The 11,771-nt window shown below is 41.9% G+C and overlaps 1 protein-coding gene across 6 annotated transcripts in view; it reads left to right on the plus strand.

Annotated features, from left to right (window-relative positions):
- The window catches only part of UMODL1 (uromodulin like 1), a 96,687-nt gene extending 85,363 nt beyond the window's left edge, over window positions 1-11,324 (plus strand). For all 6 annotated transcript variants that reach the window (XM_065577706.1, XM_065577737.1, XM_065577743.1 and 3 more), the window contains 3 exons: window positions 4,784-4,868; window positions 6,098-6,305; window positions 8,303-11,324. In XM_065577706.1, coding sequence (XP_065433778.1) covers window positions 4,784-4,868; window positions 6,098-6,285 — 273 coding nt within the window. In that variant the 3' untranslated portion in view covers window positions 6,286-6,305; window positions 8,303-11,324. The remainder of the gene's footprint in view (window positions 1-4,783; window positions 4,869-6,097; window positions 6,306-8,302) is intronic.
- The last annotated feature ends 447 nt before the right edge of the window (window positions 11,325-11,771 follow it).

Below are 11,771 nucleotides of genomic sequence, written 5' to 3' on the forward strand. Positions count from 1 at the left end.
AGTATTCAAACCATAGAACTTCAACTCCTAATAACATAATGGAACAAATACTAAGAGATGATGGGGGGCAGAGTTGCATCTATTCATATGAGGACTGAATTTGGATCAACATCTAGAGGACAATGGAATCATGAGCATCAAGGAGCATGAATGTATGACAGACATACTTAGCTTGTATAGAGCATGTTTAATCCCCGGATCTCAGTGTCCCACAAGGATGGGGTACATGTCACTGTCCCCATTTTACAGAGAGGAAGCAGAGGCACAGAGAGAGGATATGACTTAGAATCATAGAATATCAGGGTTGGAAGGGACCTCAGGAGGTCATCTAGTCCAACCCTCTGCTCGTAGCAGGATCAATCCCCAACTAAATCATCCCAGCCAGGGCTTTGTCAAGCCTGACCTTAAAGATTCCACCACCTCCCTAGGTAACCCATTCCAGTGCTTCACCACCCTCGTGAAAAAGTTTTTCCTAATATCCAACCTAAACCTCCCTCACTGCAACTTGAGACCATTACTCCTTGTTCTGTCATCTGGTGCCACTGAGAACAGTCTAGATCCATCCTCTTTGTAACCCCCTTTCAGGTAGTTGAAAGCAGCTATCAAATCCCCCCTCATTCTTCTCTTCTGCAGACTAAACAATCCCAGTTCCCTCAGCCTCTCCTCATAAGTCATGTGCTCCAGCCCCCTAATCATTTTTGTTGCCCTCCGCTGGACTCTTTCCAGTTTTTCCACATCCTTCTTGTAGTGTGGGGCCCAAAACTGGACACAGTACTCCAGATGAGGCCTCACCAATGTCAAATAGAGGGGAATGATCACATCCCTCAATCTGCTGGCAATGCCCCTACTTATACAGCCCAAAATGCCGTTAGCCTTCTTGGCAACGAGGGCACACTGTCAACTCATATCCAGCTTCTCGTCCACTGTAACCCCTATGTCCTTTTCTGTAGAACTACTGCCTGGCCACGCGGTCCCTAGTCTGTAGCAGTGCATGGGATTCTTCCGTCCTAAGTGCAGGACTCTGCACTTGTCCTTGTTGAACCTCATCAGATTTCTTTTGACCCAATCCTCTAATTTGTCTAGGTCCCTCTGTATCCTATCCGTATCCTCCAGCGCATCTACCACTCCCCCCCCAGTTTAGTGTCATCTGCAAACTTGCCGAGGGTGCAGTCCACGCCATCCTCCAGATCGTTAATGAAGTTATTGAACAAAAACGGTCCCAGGACCGACCCTTGGGGCACTCCGCTTGATACCAGCTGCCAACTAGACATGGAACCATTGATCCCTACCTGTTGAGCCCGACGATCTAGCCAGCTTTCTATCCACCTTATAGTACGTTCATCCAGCCCATACTTCTTTAACTTGCTGGCAAGAATACTGTGGGAGACTGTATCAAAAACTTTGCTAAAGTCAAGGAATAACACGTCCACTGCTCTCCTCTCATCCACAGAGCCAGTTATCACACCACAGAAAGCAATTAGGTTGGTCAGGCATGACTTGTCCTTGGTGAGTCCATGCTGACTGTTCCTGATCCCTTTCCTCTCCTTTAAGTGCTTCAAAATTGATTCCTTGAGGACCTGCTCCATGATTTTTCCATTGACTGAGGTGAGGCTGACTGGCCTGTAGTTCCCCGGATCCTCCTCCTTCCCTTTTTTAAAGATGGGCACTGCATTAGCCTTTTTCCAGTCATCCGGGACCTCCCCCAGTCGCCATGAGTTTTCAAAGATAATGGCCAATGGCTCTGCAATCACGTCCGCCAACTCCTTTAGCACCCTCGGATGCAGCGCATCCGGCCCCATGGACTTGTGCACGTCCAGCTTTTCTAAATGGTCCTGAACCACTTCTTTCTCCACAGAGGGCTGGTCACCTCCTCCCCATGCTGTGCTGCCCAGTGCAGTAGTCTGGGAGCTGACCTTGTTGGTTGCCCAAGGTCACACAGCTGGTCAGCAGCAGAGCCTGAAATAGAACCAGGTCTCCCAATTCTCAGTCCGATGTCTTTAGCACTGTGTCCCTTTATAAAGCACAGGTAACGCCAGACAAACTAGGCTGGGCAAAGCCTTAAAAATGCATTGTAGAGAACAATCCTGCATTGGCCAACAATGGATGGACTAGGAGATCAACTAGCTTTCTTCTATCTTCAGCTTCTTTGTTTCTGTAATATCCTGCATTTAGTATAATAGTCTCAGTTTATTAGATCGCCTCATACAGGTCCAGTTTAAAGTACTGGGTATGGATGCTCTAGATGACCTAACAGAATGTCTCCATCTCCAATGTGTGTGGTTGTTTTTTTGATCCCATTGCAGAGTTAATGCATAAAAAGAATGCAGTTGATGTAATGTATCTTGATTTAGCAAAGCATTCAGTACAATGCCTCTCAAAATATTACTTGCATATTTAGTTCACATTGGCTTGAATATGAGCACTATCGCATGGATAGAAAATTGGCCGAAGGACTGCAAACAAAGGGTAAAAGTTAACATCAATGCACTGAGCAAAGGCCTAATAGAAGCTACAAGGAATAGTGATAGATCTGATTTTAACATCTTTAATTATATAGATTGGGGTAGAGAGTATGTTAATTGAGGACCATATTCTGATTTCAGTTACACTGGCTTTATGCTGATGTAATTTCATTGACTTCATTGGAGTTGCTCCTGGTTTGCAAGTGAGATCAAAATTAGGCCCCAGTTTGTAGCTGATTCTAAATTAATGTCTAGCACGATACAGCAACTAATTACTGGGACCCCTTTTACATCTTTCTTGTAGGATTTAGAAACTTTATTAATTTAAAGAGGAAAACCGTATCATCCCTTATCCCAAGCAAAATGTATCCCATATGACAATGTAGTGAGTTTAGTATATTTTTATTGGATTTAAATTAAAATAATAAGCACAGAAGGCACTAGACCGCATCCGGCAAATCCAGTGAGGGGAACTTTTGGGAAACCAGAGGAGTTGTTGAAGCCCACAAAAGAAAGTAGAATAGTGACATGACAGGCACTTGAAAACCATTGGGGATGCCCAGAGCATGCGTAGGGCACTGGGAACCACTCCAAATGCCAGAGTGAGGGTGCATGAAGGATCACAAAGAGCCACGGGGAAATTGGAGCGCAGGACTGGGTCTCCAATAGTAGACCAATCTGCTTTATTGTGGGGTTATTTGTCAGCGTGCCTGCATGTTCCTCCCTGGGAGTAAGGGGAATAAGGAGCCCTCTTTCTCCTCTGTGGGGCTCCACATATCCAGGCCCTGTGCAGCAAGGAAGAGCAGCTGCTACAAACAGGTGGGTGGGGAGCAGTTGAAGCCTGGGCTCTTCCCCGACCATGCGTCAGCTGGCACCTAGGGGAATAGAGCTATGATAGGAAAAGGGCAAGCGCCCCATGGAGCAAGGGAAAAGCAAGGATTGAACTGTAACTTTGAGTCCAGGTTTGGTCCCTGCCCTATTCCTGTGCTGCTCCTTATGTGGGTCGGATGGCAAAGCGTCATCCAACACTACGTGACTTAAGTGAGAGAACGAGTTAGGGAAGCGTGAAAGTGAAGGCTCACAATATCCTCATACTTGACCCACCTTCTGCCTCCAGGAATATTTGCTCACTTCAGAGCTGATCTGAGGCCTGGATTATTGCCTAAAAGATTGGAACTCACCTATTCTTTCACCTCTTCTTGTCACTCCCCAGTTTTTTGGTAGATGAGTCTTGGTTCTTTTAAATCTGGAACAGAAAAGAGTAGTTTGGGAGAAAAACATAGTAGGACAAAGTCAAGACAGTAACATCAGGCATAGCCAGCAGCACAATAACAAATCGGAGCAAAAAATGTTACAGCGATTTGGAACCATGAAATTGCACAGTAGCTACCTATGTAACCACATGTTCTTATTTTAGGGCTTGTCTACACAGGAAAGTTATACCTGTTGCTATGATGTGAAATTAAACTGATATAGTTATACCTGTATAACAACCCATGTGGATACTCTAATTCTAGAACAAGAGTGGCTTTTTGGTGTTTTTGTTTGTTTCATTTATGTGGCTTTGGAAAGGTTTCAAGGTAGGCAGGAGAAAGCCACTGTTATACTGGAATAAGTGTATCAACAAGTGGAGTTATGCCAGTATAACTACAGTGATATAGTTATACTGGTATAACTGGTAAAACTCTCCCATGTAAACAAAGCCTTACTTACCCCTACTGTCCATTTCTTCCTTTTGTTTATTAAGTTCACATGTTGCATCTTGCTTCAAACTAGACTGTAAACTTTTCAGGAGAGGGATAGTCTTATCCTGACTGAGACCTTCAGGTGGCAACACAATACAAATTATTATGATTCATAATAATAATAAATATAATGAGCAATGCTGTTAAAAAAGGATGCTGAAGGCCATGTAGTGTGCTTTGGCTTATTTTGCAGATCCTTCTTACATACCCTAAGAGTGCTGGAGAAAACTTAGTAGTACACACACCGTATTGCTTAAAGAAAATTTTGATAGACATTCTCCTGTAGACTTTTTTTTTTTTTAAATAGACAACACAACCTGCTTTGTCCCAAGGGCCTGTCCACAGAAGTTTCTTTTCAGTGTTCTGATAAGTTGATATATTTTTTTTTCAGTACTGTTCTCTGATCTTTTTCAGTTTTGTAACAAAGGTTAGCGTTGGGAAATAAAAAAAAAAGCTCCGGTACTGCCTTCAGTAAATCAGCATAAATTCTTCGTTCTTTAGAGGAGTCATTACAAGACTTCAAATATATTACATATGTTTATATTATAAATGATCAGGGTTTTGTAATTGTTACAGAGCTGCCGAGATGTTCGATCCCTGAAAAGTGGTGAAATTATTGCCACACACAGAACATCCTGGGGGCCTCTGTGCAGAGCCACTGGTGAGTAATGAGTAGATGGCTACAAAAAAGTTAACACAAGCTAATTTTTTAACAGATTCTGTTTTACTGATGGGTGAACTTGAAAACCTTCCTTGTAAGGCATAAACCCCCGGGGCTGAGAAATAGGATGGTCAGTTGAAGCTGGGTAACAATTACTGATACTTTATGGGCCAATCTCTGCCTGTTGGGATGCAGTAATGGTGATACACTTGGGGGGTGGGGGCATGTTCTGTGCAACTATTTGTGCTAGTGAGGAGGTAGAATTAATTGCAGAAAGTAATGGGTATTTGAACTGTAATGTTCTGAGTCTGCTCAAGTCTTATACTGCAATCAGCTTTTGTACAGTGATTACACTAGATTCCCTTTAGAGCAGAGTATGTTGGGCTCTGAGGGCCAAATTCAGAGATGTGCTGTGTAAGGTGATATAAGTTAGGTTTGTTATGCTCCCTTACACCCACTTTACTGATGCTGTAAGGGAGGAAAAGTTGGCACAATTTACATGTTGAACTGGAATAAGGTGTAAACTAGGGTGGAGATCAGTCTAATTTACACCGCTTCTGGGTCCTTGACAAGTTAGACGGCTTAGAAATGGATGGAGTGGCCAAAAGTCAATCAAATGGAGACTGAGTGCCGGGGGTTGGGCAGGTAGGAGTTGGTGTACAAGCTGGACCTTGCTCACTACTCTACACCCCATCTCAACATGATGCTGAATGTTCTTTTTAAGTGCAATTATTGCCTGTCATGGCATTAACTAGTACCTGCCCCCCAATAATATGAATAGTATCTCATGTGGTGTAAACATATTAATTTTACAAATATGCTTAATTACTGCAGATGAACGACAGGACTAAAATCAAAGAACGTTCTCCCTACAGGGTTATGCTGAAGCTAGGGCATTAGCTCAGAAATGTATATATCATTATTATTACTTGAACAGAAAATGCCTAGAGCCACATCCTCCATACCAATTTGAGTACATATATCCCATCACAGTCAGTAGTGGTTCTGCACAAGTATCTAAAGACAGGATTTTCTCTAATGCACAGACATTGCCATGAGAATAACCTTTCCAAGAGGACCGAATCAATGTATCAGAGTGCCATGCTCTTACCACTGCATTGGGCTACTTGATGTGTCCTAAATTGCATGCAAGCTTGTAACACTAAGTTGGCTTCTTAATGAAGGAACAGATTCCAGGGATTCAAAACTTTCCCTTGTTCTTTCTCTAGCATCTGATGCAAAAAGTGAGACGGCATCTAGGCTAGGAGTAGGGCCCATCATCCTCATCGTCATTGCTGTGTTTGTTTTTGTGCTGGGAGCGGCGGCCCTTTTGGTGTTCCAATACCAACGGAAGACGGGGAGATACAACTTCAAAATCAAGTCTGACAACTTTAGCTACCAAGTGTTCTATGATTAAATATTTCCAATTTATCACATGTAAGTACTAAACCGTGATCAATTAAGTTTTAAACTGCTCAGCCCTTTCTAAAATGGAAAATGAAATGCTAACAAATTTGTCTTCAATAACTTGAAGCATTTTTTAGTTTAGTGATGTGGACAGTAATTATATAGCCAATAGAAAACTTCCCATCCCCTTGCAGCTGTGGATCAAGGGGAGTATGGAGCCTGCAGCTCCTGCACCAGAGTCATGATCCAAGTTGGTCCTACATGGCCATACTGGGGACAGGTGTGTTGCTTCCCCTTATCTTCTTGCATGGCCTCATAGCATGATGGCACAATCTAGCTCAGTGGTTCTCAACCATGGGTACGTGTACCCCTGGGCATACGCAGAGGTCTTCCAGGGGGTACATCAACTCATCTACATATTTGCCTAGTTTTACAACAGGCTACATAAAAAGCATTAGCAAAGTCAGTACAAACTAAAATTTCATACAGACAATGACTTGTTTATACTCCTCTATATACTATACACTGAGATGTAAGTACAATATTTATATTCCAATCTATTTTATAATTATATGGTAAAAAGGAGAAAGTAAGCAATTTGTCAGGAATAGTGTGCTGTGACACTTCTGTATTTTTATGTCTGATTTTGTAAGCAAGTAGGTTTTAAGTGAGGTGAAACTTGTGGGTACACAAGACAAATCAGACTCCTGAAAGGGGTACAGTGGTCTGGAAAGGTTGAGAGCCACTGCTCTAGCTCACAGTAAATGACATGCCACCTTTGTAAAGTGCCTGTAACCATTTCCAGTGCCATGTGTCAAATACAGTATCAGAAGGAATTTTTGCCACAATATTTATAGGCAGGGTCCCGTTTGTGCCATGATTCTGTGATTGCAGAATTTACCCCATGCCACAGAATTGTACTCCAGAATCTCAGCTTTCATTGAGGGTTGTGGGTGTGTGGTGTTTTTGTTTTGTTTTGTTTTCAAATTGACTTCCCAGCCCTTCTGGTTGCAAAGATAACCTTGAAAATTTGAACGGAGCGTAAACCTATGTTTATCTGAGTCTGCAAAAAGCCTGAAGCCGTGGTGTGAACTGCCCCTGTCATCTCACTCGTGGTCCTGTGGACTTCATGACTATGCTGCTGGAGAATTTTGTATTTTTCCAAGATACCGCAGAATTCAGCATTTTTGCTGTACAATGAATATTTCCTAGTATAAGCCATAGTTGTTGTGTGTGTATCTGAGTGTGGGAGGGTTGGAAATGAAGGGTATTTCATGGTGGTAAAATAAATAATTTCCTCAGAATTTGGGGGCGATAGTTGCAAATTTTGGACCTATCATGCCACAGAGCACACAGGGCTCCTGTTTGCAGGAGACTTCTACTGTTGTCTCTTACAAATAAGTAGTTTTCCTGGTCTGAAGCCTCATGCTTGAAAATGCAACTGGTATGTACATAGGGTGGTTCATCACTATGATAGTTATTAATGCCTTTGCAAATCATTAACATCGCTGAGATATTCAGGGAATTTCTTAGGTATGTCAGATAGAAAGTAAAAGGAATACTGTAGTAAGTATCTGCTTACAAAGATCTTAACAGCAACTGTTAGACATGCTGCTTCTGATCCTCTGCTTTGTGACTGCTTTGTACTGGTCTGTGGGCATAGCCAGCCACAGAAAGAACACCCCATCAGAGAGGGATCCTCTGGTTGCCTCCCTGTGATTGGATTAAGGTGCAGGCTTGGGGGGGAGGAAATAGGGTGACTGTGATTGGGGTGGGGGTGGGCTCCATCAATTATAGGGCTTGATTCTCATTTACACCAAGGTCTCTGGCAAGTGTAACGAGGCCTTGGTGTAAATGCAATTCAGATATGTATGTATAAACAGCCTAGTCTACTCTCAGCAGTACACTGTCTAATAGCTTCCTTCTGGAAGCTAAGACAGCTAAGCAGTTCTTTGCCACTCATTAATTTTTCCTGAAGACTATTGATGCCACCTCTCCAGCATGATTTCTCTGTTCTTGTCTTCTAGCTGGAACTTGTCTCAACACACAGATGGCAACAGCTTTTCTTCGCACATCATTTTGCTCCCATTATCTCTCATGTCGGTGGTCATGATCTGTCGCAACATTGAATCCCCAAAGTTAACAATCACTACAACATATGACTATATTCTTCCTGATCTCGTGCCACAAGTCCTCCTGTTCTTCTTTTCACTGTCTGTTACTCACCAGAGCAGTCTAATTACAACACACAAACTATATGGTAGAGCTGCATTTTAAGTGGCTGTGATCTTCTACATGTAGTACAATTGCAGGATATTTGATTGGGTACTCCATTGTACGAGGCAGCAATTCAGTTCTCAGCTGGATAAACTGGGACCCAAGGCCAAGAAACCGCATACCTCTCCTCTTAGTCCCATTTTACAGCAAGTGTACCACTATTTTCCCTTTTCAAAATATTTGTGAATAGAACTTCTCCTTTCCCTCACAGCTCAATTGCTCCAGTTCCAGCTATGCCCAAAATTCTTCTGCTTAAAAATCTCTCTCAGCCACTTGCAGTTCAGCTCCTCCATTTTTGTTTTCATGGTCAATTAAGAAATGTCCTTTTTAACATTTTGATCACTATATTTTCTTCTGTTGTTTGTTGTTATCTCATGCTTTCCTGCATTGGGTTAATCTCTTTCCTGCTGCACTGAATGGCACTGAAACCTCCTAGTTTCTAAGGCGGAGAAGGAAACTTAAAAAAGAAAGGTTTAGCTCATCCCTGTATAAGGAAAAATAAGCACTGGGCCAAGAAATATGATTAGTTTGATAAACTGTATAATCAATTGCTTGACCACATTTTGGTTTGTTATGAAATATACTCAAGAGACCAAATAGCCAACGTAAGTCAGGTTATTAATGTCATACAGGAAAAAGGTTCTATAAGATATCAGGCTCCAAAGAGCAGTCCTGTGCATTCACCTTACGCAGAAGGTGCTCTGTGAAGGTACATCCCTACTTGTTTCCCAGTGAAAGGCACTATGTACGTCACCCGAAATTGGATTCAAGTAATCAGCTTTTTACCTTGCTTGTTTCTGATACCCTGGTGTATGCCTCTATTTTTTTTTTTTTCTGAACACATGCATTCCAGGTCATGATGCCCTCTTACCTTTGTTCTGGATACATGCATTCCAGGTACTAAGGGCATGAGGATACCTCATATATCTGTGCTGGGACAAATAGGTTTTTGAGGGTAACACCCTTTCTGTTGCTATGAGGAAACAATATATGTCCTGACAGTTTTCCTATCTAGTTAAGCCAAAGCTTACTGCAGCTAATGTAAGATGTTATGGAATCCTTAGTATAAGTGAACAGGATTAGGTACAAGCCTGTTTGGGATATATAGCTGCTATGTTCATGCTTAATAATATGTGTACTTAATTGCTTGGAATATAGATGGTGGGTAGTATTATCAGCATAATATATATATATATGTATGCTAGCCAGTGTATAGTAATCATCAAGTTTCAAGTTGCAGTTTCCTGCTACCTATCTTGTGGAAAGCATGATGATTTCCCTGCAAAGTGCTGGCAAACAGCTTGGCCTTCCAAACCCCAGGAGACCCAAGAATAGTGGGGAAATGAGCGGGAGCGTGGGTCACCTGTAGAAGGCTAGGGCATTTGTGCAAGAGGTCCAATATGTCTCGCAAATGCTTTAGGCCAATCCCGTCTCCATGGCAAGTTGCTTCTTCAGGAACTCTCATGACATGATCTTCCCTCCACTGCCCCAATCCCTGACCTTACAGATGTTTCCACAGCATGGAGAGAGAGGCAGCATAATAACTTGTAATTAATAATGATGGTAACTTTGCATTTGAATTGCTTAAGAAATTGTACTTGTGGTGTGATTTTAGTTACCGGTACCTGTGTCACATGTTTGCTTTGATTGATTATGGTGGACATAGTCACACCACTTTAAGGTTGATGGCTATAATTATAAACAGCTGCTCCTTTTAAAACAAAAAACATTTAAAATGATCAGTAGAAAATGGACATAAACCTGAACAGACAGATCATCTAAAAGATCATAGCCTTTGCACTGATTTACTGGTACTCCTTTACATTCCTTGCAGTCCTATTTATATTCAAGAATACAATTTGTATCTTCTGAATCCAATGTTTGCTCTGTGCCCAGATTACAAGGGCAGGTTCTATGGCCTGTATTATGCCGGATGCCAGACTAGATCATAATGCTCCCCTTCTAGCTCCAAAATCCATGGATCACCTACAGAGTAAATTATCTCTGCTTTTGACCCAAGATGTCTTACAAAGCATGCAAGTCTCCTTTGTACCGTCATTCCATAAATCATGACTGACTTGTAGAGAGACAAGGTGGGTGAGGTGATATCTTTAATTGGACCAACCTCTGTTGGTGAGAGAGACATGCTTTTGAGCCACACTGAGCTGTTTCTCAGGTCTGGGAAAGGAACTCCCAGCCTCACAGCAAAATGCAAAGTTGAACAGATTGTTTTGCATATATAGTTAGCATGTATTGTAAGAGACCATTCAAGGTAGACAATTCAATTACTGGATTGTCATCTATGTATCAGTTTCAACAGCAAGTTAGATCCTAGTTAAAAACACTGTCTGGGCTGATGACGGGGCAGTGAAGATGCAATGCTTTGCAATCTTAGTTTGATGAACATACCACTAACTTTTCATTGTATAGAAGTTCCTTTATTCTTAGTGAATTTGCTCTGAGCATCACACTGTATTTGCCTTCTGCACAGAGTGAAAGAGGAAACTATTTTAATGTCCATATTTTTAATAGTTTGTAGTATTCACATCCTAAATTGCTCTCAAATTACAGGGCCAGAGCTTTCGGTTTTGATTTCAGCGGAGCTATGCCGATTTACAGCTGCAGCGGATCTAGCCCACAGTTTTTAATGAAATGGGATAACTTGAATTTGACATTTAGCATGCTGAACGGAAACTATTGTTGTGAACAGACACAAATCAGATATTATGTAGCCTGTTTTGATGTCTTAATAAATGCAAGGTCTAAGCTTTATTTCCGTTGTTTTAAATTATTTAATGACTTGGTCACAAATTAAGACTTTGAGAATGTCCTGGAGCAGTGTGTGGAGTGAATGTGGCAATGTAAGTTGTATGCAGTGTACCTGTAGTCGTGTAGGTCGCAGGGTATCAGGGACACAGAGTGGGTGAGGTAATATCTTTTATTGAGCCAACTTCTTCCCGACAGTTTCTGAACAGCTGCTCCAACATCAGTTTAATGAATATCAAGCCAAAATACGTGACATGATATAATGCAAATACGTATTGCAATTACAAATTATTACATGCCCAGACTTCTGAAGGGGATATATCTTCAATACCATATGAGAGAGGCACAAAACTTTTTTGTTTTGTGTTAGGATTTTCACAGAGCCAAACACAGTGAGGTAGAGTTGTGACACGTCCTGGGGGTTGTGAGGCACTTCATTACCACCTTCCCTGT

This window comes from Chrysemys picta, chromosome 1 (assembly GCF_011386835.1).
Source record: "Chrysemys picta bellii isolate R12L10 chromosome 1, ASM1138683v2, whole genome shotgun sequence".
Lineage (NCBI taxonomy): Eukaryota > Metazoa > Chordata > Testudines > Emydidae > Chrysemys > Chrysemys picta.